This window comes from Petaurus breviceps, unplaced genomic scaffold (assembly GCF_028583685.1).
Source record: "Petaurus breviceps papuanus isolate PSGF00001 unplaced genomic scaffold, PetGlider_PUasm1.0 186, whole genome shotgun sequence".
Classification (NCBI taxonomy): domain Eukaryota; kingdom Metazoa; phylum Chordata; class Mammalia; order Diprotodontia; family Petauridae; genus Petaurus; species Petaurus breviceps.
In genome coordinates this window covers 25,583,884-25,609,579 of record NW_027185798.1, presented here as the reverse complement: position 1 = coordinate 25,609,579, position 25,696 = coordinate 25,583,884, and the positions used below count along the sequence as shown (strand labels likewise).

The 25,696-nt window shown below is 42.6% G+C and overlaps 1 protein-coding gene across 1 annotated transcript; it reads right to left on the bottom strand.

The window, feature by feature from the left end:
- TMEM98 (transmembrane protein 98) lies at positions 1 to 23,335 on the bottom strand. The gene is made up of 7 exons (XM_069089921.1): positions 23,183 to 23,335; positions 18,479 to 18,672; positions 16,039 to 16,170; positions 14,740 to 14,773; positions 13,508 to 13,623; positions 4,599 to 4,658; positions 1 to 2,806 (listed from the first exon to the last, which is right to left on the bottom strand). Exons 2-7 carry the CDS (start codon positions 18,607 to 18,609, stop codon positions 2,599 to 2,601), a joined length of 681 nt encoding a protein of 226 aa, XP_068946022.1. The 5' UTR covers positions 18,610 to 18,672; positions 23,183 to 23,335; the 3' UTR covers positions 1 to 2,598.
- Between the last annotated feature and the right edge of the window lie 2,361 nt (positions 23,336 to 25,696).

The following is a 25,696-nucleotide window of genomic DNA, read 5'->3' as shown; positions in this document are numbered from 1 at the left end:
TTCTCACCTGTCGTTCAGAAGCATCCATTTTATTGAGTGATTTCTACTTGTTCGACATATAAAATGAAAGCAAAACTACTCAGCAGCAAGGAGTACAAGTGAGCAACATCTGGTAAGGGAGGTTCAACACATCTGGAGAAATAAGGGCTCTTGTAGTTGTAGGTCAGTATGGGTTTGGTTGTGTTGGCACTCAGGACCTTACATGTGGATGTCGCAGGTATGATGATTTGTGGGGTGGGGTGTGATTTCCAGACCACTGGAAAGCCCCACTACTGCCCAAGTTCTTCCATTAACTGGCTAAAGACTGAAATTCCATGTCATACCTTCATTTTTCTTAGTTTAAGGATCTGATCTCTTTTAAAATGAAAATGAAATGTCCTTGGATCATCTGATAGCAGTCATTTACACTATAGCTAAAGTGAGTTTTGGATGATTTCCCGAGAGTACATTTTGACAGGGGGTCCAAACAAAATAAGAGTGATCTTGAGTATCTAATTGAGAAGTAATAGAAAGGGGCCAACATCCAATCAAACATCCCAGTTTTCCCAAGACTTACTGGTCTTATCACCACAAGATGATACTATTTAACATAAGCTTCAAAAAGCCAGAAAAAGGTATCTCTGAAGTAAGGGGCTCAGGAACTCAAACCAATAAGGTTCTCATCTGACCTTGGAAGGCTCCCCTTGGCTCTGTGTATGCTGAAATCCAACCTTCCTTCCCTGACCCCTAGCTCCTCAATAGGAATCTAAGTAACCTATTAGTTTGTAATTACCCAGATAATCATAAGGGACCTTCCCTCTCCCTCAGCCTCAACAATGAACCAGTCTGCAAGTTCGAATCACCTAAAAACATGACTTCCCAAGTGGAACACCAGAACACTGTGGTCTTTGGGTGCATTGAAAAAGGTACCAAAATTGCCTTTATCTCCCAGAATCGTCTTAGTTTTGACAACTCAGCCTAGGGCCAAGACATTAAGGAGACAAATTCCATCTTCTGTGCAAGAAATAGTAAAGTTTGGTACAGAACTAGTTCCACCCCACAGTCAGAGAATGGGAAGCTAAGGAAATGCTTTTTATTCCCCCCACCCACCCAGGGCAGAAAAAAAGCTCTAAGCAGACCTGGGAATGTGGACTCTCCCATAAAATGGCAATAAATATTGAGACACTGAGGTCTTCTAATTTTAATTATGAGTCCCCTAAGACTCAGTGACTGAGAAGGACCCATCCACACCCCTCACACCAACTGATGCTTCATCATTTGCCAAACAGATCTCAGGAAACAGAGGAGCTCCTGAATGTTCCTGAATTGTGCCAATTGCCTTAGAACAGTGTCTCATAAATTTAAAACTGGAAAGGACCCCACAGGCTCTCTGATCTAGCCCTTTCAATTTAAAGAGAAAGAAACTGAAGGCTAGGAGACTTACAGGATAATCGATTTTGAGCTAGAAGGGACCTTAGAGGCCATCTAGCCCAATTCCTTTCATATTACAGAGAAGGAAACTGAGACCCAGAGAGATGCTGTGACTTTTCCCTCTATACCCTCACCTAGATTTCTGAGCAGGACAAGGTCTCCAGAAGCTCAGCTTTAAGATATGTATTCAGGATGTCTGGGGAGGACAGATTCCTCTCCTCCTAACATTTGAGCAGAGCAGGCAAAGATGGGTCCCTCCCATGACTTCAAGTGGCTTACCTATCTTGATAAATCGCTTGTTTTCATGGTTTTGAATAAGGTTTTTTTTTTAATTAACCCTATGATTTCATTGATATAGTATTTAGCAGACTTATTGGCACATTGTAGGTATTTAATGAATGTTTATTCCCTTCCCTCTTTCACTTGTATAGGAAACTCCCTGTGAGGAAATTCCCTCTCCCAAAGCAAATTGGAAAATTCCCTCTCCCAAAGCAAATTGGAAATCACTTTGGAATTTCTAGTCTTAGAGAGTTTCCAGGGGCATTGAGATGTTAAGTGACTTGCCCAGTGTCTCCCTACCTGCATGTCAGAGGCAGGACTTGAACCCAGTTCTTCCTGGCTCCAAAGTCAACTCTCTAGCCACCTTACCATGACTGATTCTCTATTACATGTCCTCCAGACCTCAAGGTCTTCAAGTTTCAATCCTGACTCCCCTAAGGTTCATGACTGAGAAGTATCCCCCATACCGCTTCCACCAACTTATTCTTTTGTGATTTGCCAAATACATCTCCAGACAGAAAAGGGCCCCTCCTTTCATATTTCCAGGATTAAATGTTATAATTAATGTAACTCAGTTAACTAGACCTAGAAAAAAACTAATTGTGCACTGGGCCATTGCCAAGGTATCGCAATCCAGATGGTAGCACAGGGCCCAAGAGGAAATGATCACCTCTAGAGTGTTCAAGCCCTAAAAGTGATGGCCAATGTCAGACACTGTAATCTCTATGACAATTTGGCACTGGCCACCAATGATCACTGTAGCTGAGATGCCAGTGGGTCATGCTGCCCTACTCATCTACACACAAAATAGCTTCTCTTGGGAGCTGAGCAAGCCAACTAATCCTACAGGGAAAAGACAACATTCATTGGAGTGCCAAGGTCTGCCCTCTTGTGGCCAGCCAGGCGTGGCTAGATGGCCGACTGCTCTTGTAGGAAGCCCTCAGCACCTGGGAGGCCCCTCTCTGGCTCAGAGGCCAAAGCCGCTTCCCGGAGGATTTCCATGTGCTCCTCAGCTGCTGACAGCGACTGGTCGATCCAGTCCAGACCCCCAGTCAAGTGGCAGGCATTTCTGGTCACCAGCACCAGGTGACTGACAGACAAGAGGAGAGCAGTTGTCCTGAAAAAAACCAACAGGATTAGGTTACCCTTCTAAGAGAGGAGAGATTACTGTTTTGCTGTTGTTAATATTAGATAGCATTTATGTTCAGCCTTAAGGTTTACAAAGTATTTTGCATATGTTGACTTATTAAGTCCTCAGAATAACCCTGGGAGGCAAGTGCTATTACTACACCCATTTCATAGATGAGGAAGCTGAGGCAGACAGAGATTAAGTGACTTGTCCAGGGTCACATGAGTAGTAAGTAAATGTCTGAGGAAGGATTTGAATGCAGGTCTTTCTGACTTCAATTCAACACTCAAATCCATGGTACCACCTCAGTGCCTCTCAGCTTGTCCATAGGGAGTAAATGGCAAACCCTGGGATTTGGACCCAGGTCCTCTGACTCTGAATCCAGTGTTGTATCCTAAAGATCCATCAAAAAGTGAAGATGAAACATCTCTGAAGAGGTTATAAGTCAAGCGGGAACAAAATTAGGATTTAATGGTTTGAAAAACAATTTATACATGGTGCAGAAGGATGTGTTAGGTACATGCCTTGACCTGGAGTTAGCTGGTGGTGCTTTTGCCATAAGTAAAGCCTCAGGGAGGCCAGAATGGGGGAAGTGCCTAGTTTGGGGGCTTATAGTGGGCAGTTAAGTGGAGAAGTGGATAAAGTGCCAAGGCTGGAGTCAGAAAAACTCATCTTCATGAGCTCAAATCTGACTTCAGACTCTTACTAGCAGTGTGACCCTAGGCAAGTCATTTAACCCTGTTTGCTTCAGTTTCCTCATCTGTCAAATGAGTTGGGAAAGGAAATGACAAACCACTCCAGTATCTCTGCTAAGAAAACCCCAAATGGGGTCATGAAGAGTCAGAAATGACTGAAATGACTATGGGTATGCGGGAGGGACAAATATGGGAGAAACAGTTATCACGACCATTTGATGTTGACCTGGTCAAACTCTAGTCCCAATCCAAAAGGGAAGAAGTGTGGTACAGAGGAATGCATGCTAAACTTGGAGTTAACAGATATGAGTTTGACTTACTGCCTGTGTGACCTTGGGCAAGTCAACCTCTACAGGCCTCAGTTTTCCCATCTGTAAAATGAGGTGCCCTCTGAGATCCCTCCCAGCTATAAGGCAATGATCCTATGATCATATACCAAAGATTATCAGTGGACAACATCCAGAACCAAGGGAGGCAAGCCCTTGGTACCTGTGGCATGGCCAATGAAGTTCAATCAGTCAATAAGGCACCATGCTAAGTCTTGGGTCGATGAAAGATTGGAGTGTTTAGACATGATCTAACATGAGCCTATTTTTAGATATTGAAATCTAAAACCTAAGACTGGTTCTGTTTACTTCCAAGGACCCTAGAATGGGATTATCTCACCTCTAATGCAGAATAAAATGACTGGTTAGCCCCTGGGAGGTTTGGAATATGCAAGAGCCTGAACTTAATAAATGCTACCCCAAATTGCAAAAACCATCTCCAGCCCCACAGGATCCAGGTAGAGCAGGAGTGGCCCCAGGAATGTAACCTGCTGTCATTCCTGTTGCTGGAACATTGGCTGAAGGAGCTTCTTCCTCATGACTCAAGACTAAGAGTGTGACAACTTTAGGGTCTCGCTACCTCCCATGGAGAGACCCAGGCCCTAAGAACAGAGGTTGTTACAGGACTGACTGGTCAGCTGCCTGGTCACAGGGTAGTTGACTCCTTGGCTGACTCGCTCCCCAGCTGCCTGAATGTCTATTTCACACACACCCCCTCCACCTTTAGCAAATGGTCCAAGTCATGCTGTGGCTCCTCACCTGGCATCCAGAAGCTTAGGGTCCAGTGGAGGGTACATTGATCTCACAACGTCATCCACTCTGCAAAGAGAAAAACATTTTGTAAATATTCTGTTAACTTTGGAAGAGAAAACGACTTTGTAAACATTCTATTAACTTTGAAGTTCAATTGCCAAGCGTCCATCAAGTACCACTGAGGTCTGAGGGTTACAAAGAAAAAAAACAATAGTGTCTTGCCCTCCAGGTGCTTACAATCTGATGTGTGTAACAACATGCACACAGATACATATATTATAAAAAATACACACAAAGTCATTTCATAGCAGGCTTCTCTACAAAATGGGGGTGATAACAATACCACTGACATCCCAAAGATATCATAAGGATGAAATTAGATCATATTTACATGAAACACAGTATAAATGTCTGCTTTTATGATGATGATCATTCTCTCCATCCCAAGAACCTAGCACATTGATGAGATTGAAGTGTCCAAATGGAAGAGCATTAGGTTTGACAGCAGAAAGACCTGGGTTCAAATCCTGGCACTTATCCTTCCTATCTGTGTGACCCTGGGCAAGTCACTTCACCCTTATGCTTCAGTTTTCTAATCCATAAAAATGAGGTTAGACCAGATGACATCTGAGACCTGTTCCAGCTCTCAATCTATGGTCCCATAGTGTTACCTTGTACTTTTTTCTTTGCAGGATATAAGAAGAGGAGGTGACCCAGATCCAGGGTTTTAGCAGCAAAAAAAAAAAGAGCTCCCATCGTAAACTCCCTTCAGCATTCCAACTATCCACAAGGCCATGCTGTCTCTCACCTCTGATACCTATTATTTGTGACCCTGGACAAAACAACCTCTCTGAGTCTCTGTTTCTTCATTTATAAAACAAGGGGATATTTGGCTCAGGGAAATAAAGGGTCTTGCATCAGAAGAAGAATTTGAACCGAGTCTTCTGACTCTTTCCAATTCATTACCTTTTCACCTTCTTCCTAATGCTCAATCCCTCACTCTCTTACATTTCAGCTCTTGGGACTCTATTACTTACCATTTACTAAATGGCCTCCAAGGTCCCTTCTACTATAAATCTGTACTTCTACAACCTTGTACACATTGAGAGCTTAATCACATATAGAATTTGGAGGAAACTTGGAGATCACCAGCTCCAACTTCCTCAGCCACAGGGAGAATCTGAGATCCAGAGAAATAAGATGACTGACCCCAGGTAATGTAAGTAATAAAAAAGCAAAAGTCAGGGTCTGAAACCACATCTTCTGAATCCAAAGTCAACATTCTTTTCATCATACCACTAATTCAAGACATATCCTTGGGGGTTCTGTTGGAGGCATGTCCACAGGATCAAGGTCTACTTCTGTAAAGGGAAGTATCAGCTAAGGTTCAGTTCAAATACTATTTTAGTGCCCTGGTTCTGCTTTAGTTTGAACTTTGACCTGACCCTCTGATGTTCTACTTGGATGCCTCCCCATTGGTACCCAGGCCACCCTGGCCCTCTGCTCTGAAGCTGGACCAGTGCTGGTCCTATTCTGCCAAAGAGCTTTGAGTATGGGCCAGTGATCCTTGGATTGTGTGCCTATCATCCAAAAATCAGCCTAACAGGAGTGAGGAAGGGCTCATCACCAGGAGCTTGTCCAACAAACTTGCAGTTAGAGAGAATACAACATGGCAGAAAGAGCACCACATCTGGGGTTCAAATCCTAGCTCCATTATTTGATATCTATGCAACCTCTGGTCCATCATTCCACTGCTCTGGGCCTTATTTTCCTTAAATATAAAGTATGAGGAGGGAGAGGCAGATTCCATGGCCTCTGAGAGCCCTGCCAACTAAAAACCAACAATCTCAGCTCTGCTAATTACTTCCTATATATCCTGGGCAAGTGAGAGGGGGGACTAGATGTCCTCTGAGGCCCCTTCAAGATCTAAATACATGAGCCTATGAATTGGAACAGGCCTCAGTTTCCCCAAATGTAAAACAAAAGGGAGGGGTGGACTAGAGAAGTTTTAAAGTCCTTTCTAGCTTGAAATCAATGATCTATAAAATCAAGAGGTTTTTTTGGCCACAGCAACTCTTAGGCACAAAAGAACTACATTCTACACCAATAGAGAGAAGGTAAAAGCCCAAATCCTAGGATCATCAAAGTCACCTTGAAGGCAAAAGGAAAAGAGGATGGCAGAGAATGAGATGGATAGATAGTATCATGGCAGCAATGAAGATAAACTTGGAGAGACTTTAGGAGATAGTGGAGGACAGACAGGCCTGGCATGCTATATAGGGTCCATGGGGTCATGAAGAGTCAGACATGATTGAACCACAAAAAGACCCCCATTATACATTTGAAGAAACTGAGGGCCCAGGAGAGGCTAAGTGACTTGTCCACCATCACACAAGTAGTAAACATGGTAGGGGGAGATTTAGACCCACATTCTCTGATTCAATGGGGATTTCTCTTTTTATTGTACCAGACTTCAGTACAAGTTAAATCCTCATTCAATTCAGTTCAGATGGTGGGCTCAATTTAAAAATAAAATGGATTCGATAAATGAGTGTTGCCCATTCTGACTTTGGGGCATGGTTTAACTCCAGGCCCTGCTCACAGCCACCTTGATGCCTAGTCAGAGAGGAAAAAGGAAAGATTTACTGTTCGATTTCCAAGAAGTGTTTGAGGAAGAATTCCACTTAAATCTTTTCCAGGAGCTGTTAAGGTGGTGAATAAGAAAACCCTCAAGCCAGCCTGCTGGGACCGTCCTCTGAGAAAATTAGAAGCAATGTTAGTCAGTCCCTCGCTTTCTCTGTATGCCTTCAAATCTGACTCCACTCTGCCTGGATCTGACAAAAGATAAAAACAGTCCTGGAGTAAGAGGACAAGAGCAGAAATAAGAAAGATGAGAAATGAGAGCTAGAACAACAGGAAGAAGGGGAAAGGGATTGGTAAAGAGGAGAGTCAGAGGATGCCAGTTCAAATCCCTGCCCTGATGGTTACAGCCCATGTGACCTGGGGCAAGGTACTTTATTTCTGTGTGCCTCAGTTTCTCCATTTGTAAAATGAAGGCCATTGAACTAATTCATGTCTGAGGTCCTTTTCAGCTCTAGAACTATAGTATATAAATGGAGGCAGGAAAAGATATCTAGGGGACTTTCCATTGGGTCCTCTGCTTTTTTTCTTGAGGGGATTAGAGGAGATCAAGGGAGCATCAGCCAAGCTCTGAGCTCTTTACTAAGCCAACACAGCTTTATTCACCACAGACATCCCCCAACATATTATGCATCCTTAGAGTTACTCCTCTTCATCAGTCAGCTAAGTTAAATCTACATTCCAAGGTGATACAAAGAATGAAAACGTGGACCTGGAGTCGGGAAGACCTGAATTCAAATCCATCCTCAGACACTGACTAGCTGCATGACCCTGCACAAGTCACTTAACCTCTGTCTGCCTGCTTTCCTCATCTGGAAACTGCAGATGATAATAGCAGCTACTTTCCAGGGTTGTTGTGAGGAAAAAAGGAGATCATATAGCAAAGTGCTTGGCAAACCTTAAAGCACTATATACCTGCTGTTATCAGCTCCTTTTATTATCTGCTAATGGAATGGTGTTACGGAAACTTGCCTGGTCATATATATATTGCTTTTTGGAGGGCAATTGGGGTTAAGTGACTTGCCCAAGGTCACATGGCTAGTTTTTGTGTTAAGTGTCTGAGGTTGGATTTGAACTCAGGTCCTCCTGACTCCAGGGCCAGTGCTCTATTCACTGCATCGCCTAGCCACCCCCTTGCCTGGTCTTCTTAAGCAGAATTGGGGGAGGTGTTGGGAGGGTCGTCAATACCTGAGAAGAAGTGTCACTAAGAAATAAGTGAGCAGTATCTAGATTGTATAAAACTGAGTTTCCAGGGTCAGAGGTAAAAGGACAAAGACAAGGACTAAATCAACTATGACTTTCCTTCCAGCTTGGAATCCCACAGTTGACTTTTTCTGCATGACTTTTTCTAGATGGTGCAGGCTCCATCTAGGCAGGCATAGGTGGGAGACTCGCACCCAGGGCTGGAGAACCTGTGGCCTTGTGGCCACATGTGGCCAAACTGAAGTTTGGATTCTGTCAAAGAGTCACACTTGAGGACCTAGAGGGCCACATGTGGCCTCGAGGCCACAGGTTCCCCACTCTTGCTTGCACCCATGAGCTAGGGACAGCATCAAAAGAGAAGGTAGAAGTGTCTTTGGCTCATTTCCGCTTCTTCCCCTCCCTCCTTAGAGTCTCCAGGTCCTTACTTGGCCTCTCCATGGTCACCTCCCCTCCCCAAGCTCCTCTGAAACGGTTAATTCTTCCATATTCCTCCCACAGGACTAAGCACAATCTCAGATAATGCTGCTGACTGCTTGGAACTTTTGCTTTAGTCAGTCCTTCCTGACTCCAAATTCAGCAGTCTCTCAACTGTATCATCTAACCTCTCAAGAGCAAGAAGATAAATGAACTTTCGGAGTTCCCACAGCATGCTGAAACACAGAATTCTGCATCTTTTCCGGGAGCTGGGGGGCTTCCCTACCTCCGGGAAAGCAGGAAGCAGAGAGAAGCCTTAGAGTTTAGAGAGATGGACTCAGAGCCAGAAAGATTTGAATTAGAGTCACTCCATGACACATCCTGGATGTGTGAGCCTGGGCCAATGACTTAACTTCTCAGTGTCCAGGCAACTCTGCAGGATTCGATCAATCTATCCATCAAGAAACATTTATCGAGTGCCTACTATGTGCCACATTGTGCTAAGTGCTGGGGACACAAAAAGAAGGAAAAGACAGTCCCTGCCCTCAAGGAGCTTACAATCGAATGGAGGAGAGAATACACAGACCAATGTATACAAACCATATACAAAGTCAACTACAGACAGAACAGATAGGAAACAATTAACAGATTCAGATCAACTACAAAGGACCCATGAAGGAAGCCACTACCCACCTCCAGGGAAAGAATTGATATATAGAACTATGCATTGTATAGCTTCACATGTGTATGTATCTGTGTCAAATGTTGACCCTCTCCAGTGGGGGATTGAGAGGAAGGGAAAGAAACAGCTTAGAAATCAAATGTAATCAAAAAATATGTATTTAAAATTTTTTTAAGACAATCCTGACATGTACTCCAAAAAAAAAGAACAGATGTAAGGCACTGGGATTAAGAGGGGTTAGGGAAAGCTTCATGTAGTAGGCAAGATTTTAATTGGGACTCAAAGGAAGCCAGGGAGGTCAGAAGTCAGCAGAGGAGGGAGAGCATTCCAGGCATGGGGACAGCCAGAGGGAATTCCCAGAGTTGAGAGACGTAGAGTTTGTTCATGGAACTTCCAGGAGGCCAGTGCTGCTGGATCTAAGAGTAGGTGTTGGGGAGTAAGGTGTAAAAAGACTGGAAAGGGGACTAAGTTATAAGGAGCACACATCACCACCAGAATAGAACAGGAAGAGGCATTTCATGGCTCAAGCACATTCACACAGTGACCACTAGGTGGCAGTGCCATCATAGACTTCCAGACCATGGAAACTGGTTTCATTTTTCATCAAAATATCAGGTGCAAATTAGTGGTATTGCCCATAACTGAGATTAAATTGGCGCCTAGCATATGCAATTCCTATTGCATTGGGACTATACTCCTCCTCCCCGACTGAGGCAACGGACAACAGAGAGTTGACATAGTATCATGGGGAGTTGTAAGAGTGTCTAAGTTCAAAGCCCATCTCTGCCACTTGGCAGACCTTGGATAAACCTTAGCCTTCTCGACCCTTCAGTTTGCTCAACTGAAAAATGAAAGGGTTAGACTAGGTGACCTTCCAGCTCTGGTTCTATGGTGCTTAAAGCAGGCGGCAGAGATCACAGATTCGGGGCTGGAAAAGAACCCAGAAGGGATTCAATTGAATTCCGTCACTGGACTGGTAAAGAAGCTGAGACCCAGGGAGGACAAGTCACCCCGTAGATTAACAAATGTAGGACTAGAGAAGATGTCTCACATATTTGTATCTGACACTGTCCCACCTATTCGTTTTCATCTCCTCCAAAGCCAGTAGCAGAGAAGAGCAAAGGGGATCCGGGGGCAGAAGAAGTGCATAATCACTTGGGATCATGAAATTTGGAACTGAAAGTTCTAGAACTTCAAGAACCTCTAGCCCAGGAGAGCTTGATCTTTTTGTGATGGACTGACTCTTTTGGCAGTCACTTTGGTGGAACCTGTACATCCCTTCTTGAAATAATGGGTGGGGATTTTTTTTTAAGTTCTTAATTGAAGGAGATGCTAAATTTCAGTTAGTGGTTTGTAAAAATAGAGATATGATTTTTTCCCATTCAAGTTCAAGGATGCCTTAAAATCTATCCATGGATCCCTTGGAGGTCTGTGGACCTCAAATTTTTAACGTGATCTAATCCAACTCCTTCCCATCCAGTGACCTCCATTTCACAGTGGATGAAACTGGGAATAAGAGAGGGTCCAGGCCAAGGTCATACAATAGTAAAAGAGGAACTTTCTCAAACTCGATTTCCAAGTGTGTACAATGGGGATAATAGGACGTATAGCACAGGGTTGCTGTGGATATCAGATGAGATCATATATATAATATGAGCTCTTCTACCTCATTGGAGTCTTACAAAAACCCTGTGAGATACCTACTACGAATATTACTGCCTCGTTATAGAAATGAGGAAACTGAGGCTTGGAAAGGCTGAATGACTTGTCTTAGGTCACACAGCTACTAAGTGGGAAAGACAGAATTAGAATTCATGTCTGCCTGAATCCAAGTCCATTGTTCTATTCACCCCGGTACAATGTCAGTACATCCCAGTTCATGGGAAATGTTTAATCCCAAATTGGCATCTGTGAATCAGCCAGAACAATTGCAGAGAGTTCTCCCCTCTGAAACTGCCTGTAAGGCATTGACAAATGTTTAGGAAGAGCAACTGATTTAGCCATAAAGAGAAAGGACGGCATAAAGTCGTAAAATCATGCTTGCAAATCACCTTCCTCATAATGTTCCTATCATATAACCAGTCCAAGTGTTTTTAATTCTATTTCAGAGGTAGGTCACTTAACCTACCAAGGTCACACAGCTAATATATGGTGTCAGAATTATCACCATTATCATTTAATATTATATGTGTGTGGAAGCGGCCAGGTGGCACAATGAGTAAGAGCGCCGGCCCCAGCATCGGGAGACCCGGGATTGGTTCTGGCCTCAGATACTTGGCACCCACACAAAATAACTGGCCATGTAACCTTGAGCAAGTTACTTAACCCTAATTGCTTTAAAATATAGGTATTATATGTGTGTGTAATATATGCATATGTGTATGTGACATATGTGTGTATATCTACCTGCATATATACATATATGTTGTGTGTATGCACATACATGTAATTTGTACATTATGTATTATATAATACAGCTATAATAGTGTGTATAGTGTATATATATATATATCATATAATATCATAATATGTTATATATAGATTATAGCATGTTTACTATGTGTAATTATATATTGGATATAATACATAATTAAAATAATAACAAACATTTATATAGCCCTTAAAGATCTACAAAATACCCTACAAATATTGTCTTGTTTGATCTCCCACAACAACCTGAGAGATACATGCTATGATTATCCTGTTTTACAGATGAGGAAACTGAGGCAGATAGAGATGTGACTTGTTCAGGGTCACTTAGCTAATAAATACTTGAGTCAGAACTTTCTGGATCCAAAGTTCAGGACTCTATCTACTGTACCACCCTGATGCTACTGAAGCAAGGTTTGAACCTGGTCTCCAGAGTCTAAGTCTAATGCTCTTCCTACCAGACCATGGGATACATTCATAAAGGATTGTGGGTAATCTATTGTTGTTATTGATTTTTATTTGAGGGGAGGGGAAAAAGGAACAAGGGTATCACCTTGCCAGCATACCTATCCATTAGTGTGAATAACGGAGTTGAATGTATCCCTTTCCCCATTGCCTTCCACACAGGACACACACACACACACACACGCACACACACACATGCACACACAAAGACTCACACACAGTCTCACACTCACACTATTACACACACTCTCACACACACGCACATACTCATGCATACACACTCACACACATATGCACACACTCTCACACATACAGTCACACACACACTCACTCATACTCTTACACACATTCACATACACTCTCGCACACACATATGCACACTCTCACACATACATCTTATACACATTCATACATACACTCTCACACATACACACAATCACACACATACACACAGTCACACACATACACTCACTCATACTCTTACACACATGCACACAACACTCTGTCTCTCTCACACACATATGCACACACTCTCACACATACACACACAGTCACACACATACACACTCAGTCACACACATACACTCACTCATACTCTTACATTCATACACACACTCTCACACGCACATACACACACTTATGCACACACTCATGCATACACACTCACACACATATGCACACATTCTCACACATACACACAGTCACACACACTCACTTATACTCTTACACACATTCACACACACTCTCTCTCACACACACTCATTCATACTCTTACACACATTCACACACACTCTCACACACACACATACACACTTATGCACACACTCATGCATATACACACATATGCACACACTCACACATACACACATTCACACACACTCCCTCTCTCACACACACACATATGCACACACTCTCACACAGTCACACACACACTCACTTATACTCATACACATTCACACAATCTCTCTCTCTTTCTCTCTCTCTCTCTCTCTCTCTCTCTCTCTCTCTCTCTCTCTCACACACACACACACACACACACACACACACACACACCCCAAGACCTCGCCAGTTTGTTTCTTACCTGGGACTGATCCGCTTAGCCACTACAATGATATCGCTGACACTAGCAGAAGTCTTCATCTTCGCCCCTGAGCCCATCGTCATGGCAACAAGTTTTTCTGTCAGAGTATGGCAGATCTGATGGAGAGTGAAGGTGGGTAGTTATAAAACGACAATGATCTGCCTGTCTCAAGGCTCTGTCTTCCTTGGGGGCAGGGGGCAATCCAGACCCAGGCTAGCTCTCCAACCCCTAGCTAGGTTTCCTGTTTCATTTTCTGTTCCCCAGACTTGCCATGATGTTGGAGACAACATGTTACCAGGGAACAGGAAGAAGCAAATGTAAAGTGAGACCAGGATGGGGTTGGGAATCAGAGATCAGGGTTGGAATTTTGGATCAAAGAACTCTAATCTGGAATTAAAACACTGAGAAAGAACATATGATCAAGTTTCCCCTTAGAGTTTAGGAGAAAAGTCCTCGCCCTCATCTTTCCTCCACAGTTTTGCCTTCAGTAAAAGCTTCCCTAACCCCAACCCCAACTTTATATTCCCTCAAGACCCCAGCATAAGTATTCTATTGCCTAATCAACAAGGTCCAAGAGCCTAGTCCATGCCTGAACTCCCCCTCTCCCCCATCCTAGAGCTAGAGAATTGAAAGGGATTGGCAAAAAAAAACTAGGATCTTAGATCTGTCAGTAGAGGGAAAAAAATCTTCTAATCTACTGCCCTCATTTTACAGATGAGAAAACTGAGGCCCAGGGAGGTAACTGATATGCCCAAGATCACACAGGCAGTCATTGGCAGAGCAAGAGTGATAGATTTAGAGATGGAAGAGTCTTCAGAAGCCATCTAGTCCAACCCCCTCTTTTTACAGTTGAGAAAACTGAGGTCTAGAGAAGTAAGGCAACTTGCCCAAAATCACATAAGTGATCATTGCCAGAGGTGGGATTTAAAACCCACGTCTGCTATATCCAGAGTCATTCTCTCATGCTACATCTTAGCGGTTTAGAAGGGAGCAGATCTTTTTTCTTTATGGATGGCACAAAGTACCATGGAGGGGAGGAGATAGACCTGGGATCATTGTTATCAATTCCAGTCAAGTTCAGCTCATTCCATGCAGAACCATTGCCTACCCTCCACCCCCAAGCACTAAATGTATCTTCTGAGAGACAGACAAAGGAAGGTCCTGCCCCAGGCTATACCCCAAGGACGGCATGTGGTCATTACAGTCAGGATCTGCTAATGAGGAATGATTACCTTCAGAATAGCAATGCAATGAGACACGAGACCCCTAGAGAAAAAAAGAGCTTGTCAGTGACTCAGAGAGAAGCCATCCTTCATTCTCCCTCCCTCCAGGCATCCCCACCTCCTCCACCTCTAACCCACGGATGGCCTTTCCAGCCAGATTTCCCTCCTCAGCAATTTGTTGCTGTTGTTTAGTCATTTTTTCAGTTGTATCTGACTCTTTGTGACCTCATTTGTGGTTTTCTTGGCAAAGTTACTGGAGTGGTTTGCCATTTCCTTCTCCAGCTCATTTTACAGATGAGAAAACTAAAGCAAACAGGGTTAAGTGACTTGCCCAGGGTCACACAGCTAGTAAGTGACTGAAGCGAGATTTGAACTCAGGAAGATGAGTCTTCCTGAATCTAGGCCTGGCACTCTATCCACTGTACCACCTAGCTGCCCTTATCAGCAATAATCTCATGTAATCAAAACAGAATAAGTTCATTGACCAAGGTCAGGAGATCCTATCAATGGAAGCTCCTCCCAGCCTCCCCATCATAATATCTCCCAGAAATCGAGGCTCTCTTCTCTGAGCCCAGGAAGTCTCTTCACTTTTATCATCATCATCATCATCATCATCATCATCATCATCATCATCAGCACTAATGTTTATATAGTGCTCACTATGGACCAGGCACTGTGCTAAATGCTTCAGAACTATCTCATTTGATCCTCACAATACCCCTGGGAGGTTGGTGCTACTGTTGTCCCCATTTCACAGATGAGGAAACTGAGGCCAACAGAAGTTAAATGACTTGCCCAAGGTCACACAGCTAGTGAGTGTCAGAGGTGAGACTTGAACCCAGGTCTTCTGACACCAGCGTAGGTACTCTATTTCTACTGCTATTTCTCCCCAATAATAATGAGTACCATTTCTATAGCACTTTAAGGTTTATGAAGCATTTGCCGTACAACTCTTATCAGTAGGTCATACATGCATTATTACTTTCATTTGGGGGGAAGGGGAGACATAAAAAAGGAAAGTGAGGTTTAGTTTAAGTGTTTTGCCCAGAATTAGAATTTGCTAAAGCCTGGATTAGAACCCAGGTCCCCTGATTCCAAGTCCTAAAACAAAGTGATGGGGTGTTAGTCAAAAAGTGGGGCTCTCTAGCGGACAAAAAGTTTATAGGATTTGGCGTTGGGTATCATCTTTGAAAACATCCAATCCCCTCATTTTATGAATGAGGAGGCAGAAACCCCCAAGTCACAGGAGCCCACCCCAAGGGCAGGGAGGTTAACCTTTAGAGAACATAATGGGAAAAGTTGCCTTACGAAGCATCCTCAATCCAATCTTCATTCTCTAGAATAGCCTCGATGTGGGGGTTGGTGATGACAACATCGTCCAGTTCTAACTCGGAAGGTTCTGATTGGGTTTCCATAGCACCAATTAGGTCCACAATTGGTCTATAAGGAAAGAACATAGTTAAATGGTTTACAGAGGGTTGATGCTGACCACCTGCCAGAAAGGGAATAATTCATCCAAAGGATGAAGGAAACAGGTGAAGTGCAGAGAAAAAGAAAGCCTTAGTCCTAGATCTGGTTACCCCTACTGTGTACAGAACATGAGGGCAGGCTTCATACTTTGGATGGAACTCCCCTGCTAGGCAGTAATTAGAGGAGGCCAGAGAATTTTTTTTAAAAAGCCCAAAAGTCCAAAAGTCTGAATTCACCATTCCAAAGACAAAGCAGGTAGGACTGTGTATCACCATCAAAATGGTACATGGTCCCTAATGTTCTGCTAGTATGATTATCTCCCTGCCCACCTCCTTTTTCCTATTCCTCCTCCCTCTTTTCTGGCCTCTCCTTGAATTCCCCAGAACCACTTTCATTTTATTTAAACCTGCCCTCAAAATTGTCATCTTAAATACTTAGCCCACCATTTTGTCCCAGTCTTTCTCTTTCTACTTCAACCCTAGAAATACAGATCCCATTAGGAATCACTATATAGGAAAAAGCTCATTACAAGGAAGCCCAAGGGACAAATTCTGCCTCTGATACTTACTACCTGTTTAACCATAGGCAAGTTATTTCCATTTCCTCATCTCTAAAATGAGAGTTGAGACTAGATAACTTTTGTGATCCTTTCTAGCTTCAGATCTGAGATCCTGTGATAAATATTTCTTAAACAGTAAGGGTTCACCTACAGGGGTGAGGAAGCTGCAGCCTCAAAGCCACATGTGGCCTTCTAGGTCCTTGGGTGTGGCCTTTTGATTGAGTCCAAACTTCACAGAACAAATATTTTTATTAAGGGATTAATACCACAGGTTCCCCACCCCTGCTAGTACATTTAAATGTTTGCTTATAAATTAGGGGGACAGCTAGATAGCACCATAGTGCATAGAGCACTGAGCTTGGAGTCAAGAAGTCTCATCTTCCTTCCTGAATTCACATCTGGCCTCAGACACCTATTAAATGTGTTTACCTCAGTTTCCTCATTTGTAAAATGAGCTGGAGAAGGAAATGATAAACCATACCCTTGCAAAGAAAACCCCAAACAGGGTCATGAAGACATGATTGAATTATAAATTAGGAACCAATAGTACAAGAGGCTGAAAGAATGGGGATTGGCAGATGTGTACTGATAAATGTTTAACAACTAGCTCTCTAGAAAAAAAAAACATGACAAATTTTTAAATTTAATCTACATTGTTAATGTTTTCTCCATCATTTTCTTAAGTCTAAGAAATAAAAAAAAAAACCCAATAAATCAAGTCCTGATTTATTTAATCACCTTGGCTGCTTTCCAAGGTGTAAATTCTCACACTGAAATTGTAACAATCCATTCAAGATCACCTCTGGGGACTGGTCCCATGAATGGAACTTAGAACTGCGAGAATAGGAACCACTGTGACTGGGAAATCTTCAGAAATAAAGATAAAACATCGCTGATTTGGTTGTGTAAGTCAGTTTACATGTGTCTTTTCATGAGCTCTTTATTGCATGAAGCAAGATGTTGGAATTTGCTGCACTGAGCAGCACTTGCTTCAAGTGGTCCACTAGTCAAGGTTCCAACATCTTGTCTAACAAAGATTTCTGTTGCAGTGTGTTTTGTTTCAACAGGGTCCAGTATCTCTGAGGACTTTGCTATCAACCTTCCCCCATCCCCATCCCACTGCTACCATCCCTTCCCCATGACTTTGGACAAGAACTGGGTACACTTCAGGTTTTGATCATGTATGAAAACCTTGGATTGCTAAAGGGAAGAAAAGAACAAAATATCCTAGATCTAGAACTGCAAGGAACCCCTTCATTTTACAGATGAAGAAATTGAAGCCCAGAGAGTGAATAAGGACATAGAAGAAACCTCAGAGGCCATCTGGTCTAATTTACAGATAAGGAAGAGGTTGTATGACTTGCCCAGCGTCACACAAGTAGTAAATTATCAGTTGTGATTTGAACACAAGTCCTCTGATTCTCCAGGCATATCCCTAATCAGTATAGATTGTGAGCATGAATCATATCCCAGAAAACCCACTTTCACAACACTTTCAAACATACAGCTCTGGGCTGGAGAGACCCAACATGATGTTTCTTAAGTGTGTATTTCTTCTTCCAGGAACCAAGAGGTAGCCTAATTTGTGTGACTTTGAGCCATTCACTAAATGTCTGAAACTAAGTTTCCTCATCTGTAAAATGAGCTGGCTTCTGGGGTCCCTTCCAGCTCTGCATCTCTGATCCTTCTTCATGCCCCTTCCCTCTTCAGGACACTCACTTGGAGTCATAGTGCTGGAGCAGGTCTCGAGGCCGACAGTAGCGCTGTCTACAAACCACAACCAAGGCCACAAATGAGGCCAAAAAAATGGTGGCCAGCACACCAATGGCGACAATCACAACAGTTTCCATTGTTGCAAGTTGCACGTCTTAGACCCAGTTACATCCCAGGATTCCCTAAAACATGTTAGGTCTCTGAAATCAAGTAACAGAAAACGAAAAATCAGAGCATGAATATTAAATCCAAGAGTAAGTGAAAATGAGTATTATACAAAGTATATGTTTATTGACCATGAAATGACTAAGGAAATGGTCATATAGGAGACAGTTTCGTGGTGCTGGGTCTGGAGTCAGGAAGATCTGAGTATAAAACAAACCTCCCATACTTAATAGTTCTGTGACTCTGGACAAGTCACTTAACCTCTCTGTGCCTTGGTTTCCTCATCTACAAAATGAGGATAATAATAGCACCTAGTTCCCAAGTTTACTGTGAGAATCAAATGAGATAATGAGTGTAAAATACTTTGCAACTTTAATAAATATGTAAATACTAGTAATTATTATTTTTATAACTTTTTTAAAAATTAATTTTTGGAATAAAACAAGCATTTCCTTAGCATAGTATAATAAAAAGAAAGATGATTGTACATGAAACTTCAAGTCTATTATGTACAACTTGCTATTCCTTTTAAATATATAGCAAAGTTATTTTTTTCCCTTCCCTCCCCCTCACCCTAGAGATAGCTACCATAAGACGCAAATCGGTATTTATAAGTAAAATTATTCCATACAGACTTCTATTTATCAATTCTTTCTCTGGAGTTCTAGGAATCGCAAGAAACAATGGAAATGAAAACTTCAGAGAAGCATGGGGAGACTTGTATGAACTTATACAGAGTAAAGAAAGAGCAGGGAAATGATATAGACAATGATTAAAATACCATGAACCAAAAGAACAAAAAACCCTGAAACTTGACATTTACTAGCTATGTGACCTTGGGCAAGTCACTTAACCCCAACTGCCTTACCTTTCCCCCTCCAAAAAAAAACATAAATAAGTAAATAAAATGTAATATTATCCATGTTAAAAAAAAAAAAAAACCTGAAACTTAGCATTGCATAATTATAACTGCTAAGGTTGGTCCTTGGAGAAGGGTTAAAAAAAAAAAAAAACACTTCCTTCCTTTCCAGAGACATAGGAGACCTTGGATGTGTACTGTTTTATACACTATCAGAGACAGTCACAGTTTGGGTTTAGTTTTGCTGAAGTGTGCTTTTTTTTTTTTTTTTGCCTTTTTCTTTTTTAATATGTTACAAGGTATGGCCCAAAGGAATGGGTAGGAGAGAGTGGAGAAAAGCTACATTCTTAAATAGAAGGGATATAAAAATAAAAAGTAAAAAATAAGTTCTTAAAACATTTTTAAAGAAAGTTACAATGTATCTGGGCTCCAGAAAAGAATGTGATGGCCAAGTTACATTTCCCCGGAACTTAGCACCTTAAGAGATGCCATATATTTCCACCCACCTCCTTCCAGTCTGGGTTCAGTTCCATCAACCTAAGAACCTTTAAAAAAAAAAAAAAACCTAGAACCTGGGAAAGCAGGGTATTTACTACAGGTCAGGGTCAAAATCTGGCTTATTTCTTCACTAACAAGTGTTCTTCTTGCCTTGAACTAGGCTTATCTGTCAAGCTTCTAATGGAAACTTTATTTGTAGCAACACCGTTTTCACTTCTGAATGAACACATGAGAAAGGATGCCTGTTACCAAGAGCTGAAATTGACAACTGCATTGTCAATTTCCACTGCAGTACCCAGCTTCCCAGATCTAGCCTCCTTCTATTATCTAGAGCAGGGGAAAAACTTTAAAAAGCACACAAAGTGGTAATAATTTCTGCTTTCAATGCTGGTGTCATGGGGGTCACTGGAGTTGGAGTCAGAGAACCTGAGTTCACATTTTTAGTTGTCAGTTACACTATTTGCCTGAACAAGTCACTTCACCAGTGGGCCTCAGTTTCCCTTTTTGTAAAATGAGAGGATTGAACTAGATGACCTCTGAAGTCCCTTCCAGTCTTAGAGCTATGAGTGTAAATCAGTAAGTCAAAGGGTTTGGTCAGTCTTACAATGCTTGTAACAATCTAAGCCTGGTATGGTACAAAAAATTTGAACTCTGGAACCAAAGGACCTGGGTTCAAATTCCCTCTGGTTATTACTGTGTGACCTTGGACAAGTCACAATCTTCCCGGGTCTCAGTTTTCTCATCTGCAAATTAGATTAGATGGTCTCTAAGGTCTGTCTTTTCAAGCAATCTATGAGCCTTTATAAACATTAGGTTCCCCAGAGAGTGCTCCATTGGTACTCAAGGAATATTTTTTAAAAGCCCAAAGTGAGATTTTTATGGTGTTTCTGCAGAGGATCTGGAGAAGCAAAATTGTATAAGACTAATATATACAAAGGGCATCTAGATGGAGAGGTGAAAAGAAGGCCAGGACTGGAGTTAGGAAAGACTAGTCTTCTTGAGTTCAAATCTGGTCTCAGACCCCAGCTGTGTGAACCTGGGCAAGTCACTTCACCCTGTTTGCCTCAGTTTCCTCATCTGTCAAATGAGCTAAGAAGGAAATAGCAAACCAGTATCTTTGCCAAGAAAACCGCAAATGGGGTAATAAAGAGTCAGACACAACTGACAGAAACAATAATACGTACTAAACAATTAGCCCAAATGGCAGGAAAAATTCAAATAGAAAATATCACTGATTCCTTAGACTAATCCTTGTGTGGCGTGGTCTTGAGGACATTTGTCCTTCTGGTCACTGCCCTCCAGGATATTTATGTTCTTCCTAAAAATGGACTGTCTAGAACTTGGGCATTGGGTAGTGTGGGTGGTGCATAGTGGGTGCTTAATAAATGTTTGTTCCCTTCCCCCACTTCTTCCAGTTTTAAAAATCTGTGTTCTATGGTCTCTTTCATTTTAACATTCTTTATTGTCAGAATTCTTATAGTTTTAACACACGGTGTTCTGAGATCTCTTCTAACTCTGATGTATAGTCTATGGTTCCTTCCAACTCTAACATTCTATATTTGTATGATCCTTGATGATCACAGGATCCACATGAAAGGTAGAAGAAAATGTGAGAAAGCAGAAGAAATTAGAAGGAAAGAAAAGGATAGAAAGGAGATGAAATCCACACTGTTAGGAATACCGGTGAGAGGCTTCACATAGCCCTAAGTGGCTGGTCTTTTGTTGATCCTGCTTGATACGCTGAGAGTAGGAGAAAAAGTTGAAACTTACAGGCGTGTTTCCCCATGCCAAAGGAACATACATTTGTCCATGAGAAAAAGCAAAACACAAAACCAGATGCTGAAGAGACACAGGAGAAATGGGGGCAACAGACATTGCTTCCAGCCAGGAATTCAAACTCAATCTCTTGGTCTTGAGGGGAATAAAATTTCATCCTTCCCTAGTGCATTTTCATTCTTAGTTTGTTTCTCTGTGCAAGCCACTCCCCTGTCTGGGTCTGTTTGTTCCCCTATAAATCAAAGAGTTTCTACTAATAATAGCTATCATTAATATAACACTTTAAGGTTTCCAAAGCATTTTACTGATGTTTATCTCCTTTGGTCCTCACAACAACCCTGTGGGCTGGTGTTATTATTATCCTCATTTTACAGGTCAGGAAATGAAGGCACAAATTGGTTAAGCAATTTACTTAAGGTCACATAGCTAGTAAGTGCCTGAAGTAAATTTCAAACTCATGTCTTTCTGGCCCTGGTTGGGTCCAAATGCTCTAGCCCTTCTGCCTCCTGATTTAAAGGCCTTTCTAGTAGCTCCTGTGAGTCACTGAAAGTGACCCACAGCTGTACTCAGCTTTCTGTGCTCTACTCTGGGTGGGCCAGATGCCAACAATTCCCACCCCCCATACTTCAACTAAATCTGTCCATCTCTAACACCTAGGGAAGTAAGTAATAGCCCACAGTCTCAAAGAGTCTCATCCTGGTGGGGGAGGAGGGCTCCACATGGCATAGAAGAATAGAAGAGAGCAGACAAATGGCTATTGCAATCTCTCTCCTCTCTCTCTCCTCTGTCTGTCTGTCTTCCCCCCCCCTCTCTCCCTGCACTATCCCCATCCCCCCCCCCAATTTTTAGAATTTTTTTCAAGAAAAAATAAAACATCCCTAGGCTTCTGTCTTTCTTTCCAGGGCACACATAAGACTCAGGAGACCTCAGGAAGAATGGGAGAAGTGGGTAGCAGTAGAGTGCCCAGACCACTATAGACACCACAGCCTGGAATGTCTAGCACCTAAATCAAATTACAGCCAAGGAGACTCTACCCATAATGCCCCCCCCCCAATTCCCTGGTCTCCCCAGGGAAGTTTCTAGCTTTACACAAAACTTTCTTTCCCAGATTGGTTCTTTAAGTGCTGCTGTGGGATTGGAATGTGAATTATTCGGACGGTGCCAGGCATGGACTGGTCGGAGCAATCCAGCCAACTGGCCACGCTTCCCCTCCCCCCCAAGGAAGCTGGAGGAGGAGTCCTTCCCAGTCTTCACTACCAGCAGCCCCAGCTGGAGCCTCACACAAAAGGTGCTCGCCTCTGCAAAGTTCCCTGAACAAGTCCCTTTCATCCAAGTCCATAGTGAGAGAGGAAAAGTTGAGATGGCCCTCTCCAGCCAGGGGCTGGGACAGACACAGATGAAGTGAGCCTTACCGCAATCCTGCAGCCTCCTGGACACATTCCTGGCTCTTGTGTTTAGAGAGTAAAAGTTAACAGGCTCCAAACTGACGCCAGACTGATTAGAAAAGTCGGCTGTGAGCTTTGCTCCCCGAAGCAGCTCCCCAAGAGAGCAGGGCATGCTGGGAAGTAAGCTTGGTTGACAGAAAGAATCATGATAAATTCCCAAGACTGAAGCAAAACTCCTGGGGATGAGGTTGGAGGCCCATGAAGGGGGTTAGTAAAGACTTTATAGGATCATAGATTTAAGTTGGAAGGGATCTTGGAAGCCATCATGTCCAACCCCCTCATTTTACAGATGAGGAAACTGAGGTACAAAGAGGGACTTGCCCAGGGACACACAGCAAACATCTGAGATATGGTCCTTCTGATCCTAAGTCCCACATGGTATCCACTGTGCCCTGGGCAGAAGAGCTGCAACATCTCTGCCATGCCCCCTGGTACCAGATACCCCTGCCATCATCTCATCTCAAGATCTGCCTTTCCTGAATGACCTGGGGAGAGCAGTAATGCAAACGGGTCCTATGAATTAAAATGAAAGGAATTGAGCTCTTTAGCCTGGAGAGGGGAAGGCTAAGGGCTGAACTGATTAACCTAATGATTCTCTGAAAATCTGTGAAGGATTAGGACAAGAAAACTGGGAAGATGTGATCCATGTTGAAAGTAAATAAGGGGAAATGGACTGAAATTAAAACAGAGGGTCTAGATTCAAATCACATCCTGGATGAGTATGTTTGGGGACATCTACCAACAAACATTCTTTTTTTTTTGCTTTTTGGAGAGGGGGAGAGCAGGGCAATTGGGGTTAAGTGACTTGCCCAAGGTCACAGGGCTAGTAAGTGTTAAGTGTCTGAAGCAGGATTTAAACTCGGGTCCTCCTGACTCCAGGGCTGGTGCTCTATTCACTGCGCCACCTAGCCACCCCAACAAACACTCTTAACTGCTGTGAAAACTGTGGTAGTAAAAGGTAAGACATAGAAAGCAGGAGAGAAAGACAAGATATTGAAAAGAAGGCTGTAAGGAGAAGGAACAAATCTGGGTTAGTATTAGAGAAAGTTTGACCTCTGGAGAGAGGGATGCAAAAGATTCATTTTCTCTGGGTAGTTCTCCAACATGCCATCTTAAAGGCAAGTGGATCATCAGGCATGGTATTGTTCCCCAAGGGACAAGAGATTCAATGGGTAGAGCACTAAAGACTTGGGAGTCAAGAAGATACTTACTAGCTATATGACCCTGGACAAGTCCTGAGCCTTTCTGTACCTCACTTTCCTCATCTCTAGAATGAGGGAGCTGGACTTTCACTTGAGGGTCCTATGGTCCAGATCTCAGGGAGAGCTGCCTCTTCATATTTTTGCGAGGGTGGGAAGCAAGAAAGCACTATTAGCCTGAGCCACTGGACATTGTATGGTACTCATGGGAAGAGTGTCCTACTCTGGGGAAAGTGTCTCATTCTAGGGTTCAAATCACTCCCTAGTAGGCTCAGAACATGAGATCAAGAAAGACTGCTAAAGATTCACCTAATCCAACCCTTCCCTTCAAGACAGTGGTTAGAACCCTGAGATTAAATCAGTTACTTGGTCAATAAAGTCAGTCTATAAATATCTGTTAAGTTCCCACTAAGTGCCAGGTACTGTGATAAGTGTTGAAGTATACCTTCAAAGACAATCTCTGCCCCCAAGGAGTTTACAATCTAATAGAAGAGAAAATAAGCAAACAACTATATATAAACAAGCTATGTACAAGATAAATTGGAAATTATCAACAGTGGAAAGACTGAGATCTGCATTTGGGGAGGGGGAAGTTTTTACACTGTTACCTTCACCAGTGGAGTCAAACTCAAATAGAAATAGAAGCCACTAAATCAGGGGTGGGGGGTGGGGTGTAATGGACAAAATAATGGGCCTGGAGTCAAGGAGATCTGAGTTCAAATCCTGACTCAGATATTTACTAGATGTGTGACCCTGGGCAAGTCACTTAGTCCTGTCTGCCTCAGTTTCCTCATCTGTAAAAATGAGCTGGAGAAAGAAATGGCAAAACCATTCCAGTATCTTTGCCAAGAAAACCCCAAAAGGGGTCACAAAGAATCATACACAAATAAAAATGACTAAACAACAGCAAAAAATTTCAAACATAATATTATTTGTTTTATTCTATTTTCTTTTATTTTGTTAACTATTTGCCAGTTACATCTTAATCTGATTTTAGCCACATTCAAAAGTGTTATGGGCCACATTTGACCCAGTGGCTTCATGTTTGCCACCTGTGCCTTACACATTTGAGATTATAGGCTACATACCACCCCTGACAACAACAACAAAAAAAACTATTCATGTCACTTACTGAACAAATAATTTAATCTTTCTGGGTCTCAGTTTCCTCTACTCTAAAATGTGGGGATTGAATCACATGATTCTGATGTTCTTTCCAGCTCTAGATCTATGATCCTATGACATCACAGGGTTTTTGTGGCATTCAAATGAGAGAAAAGGT

Coding starts and splice junctions, on each gene's coding strand:
- TMEM98 (XM_069089921.1), bottom strand. CDS start 18,609: ATGGAAACTGTTGTGATTGTCGCCATTGGTGTGCTGGCCACCATTTTT. Junction 16,171..18,478: donor CTCCAGCACTATGACTCCAA/GTGAGTGTCCTG, acceptor CTTTCCTTATAG/ACCAATTGTGGACCTAATTG. Junction 14,774..16,038: donor GATTGGATTGAGGATGCTTC/GTAAGGCAACTT, acceptor TTTTTTCTCTAG/GGGTCTCGTGTCTCATTGCA.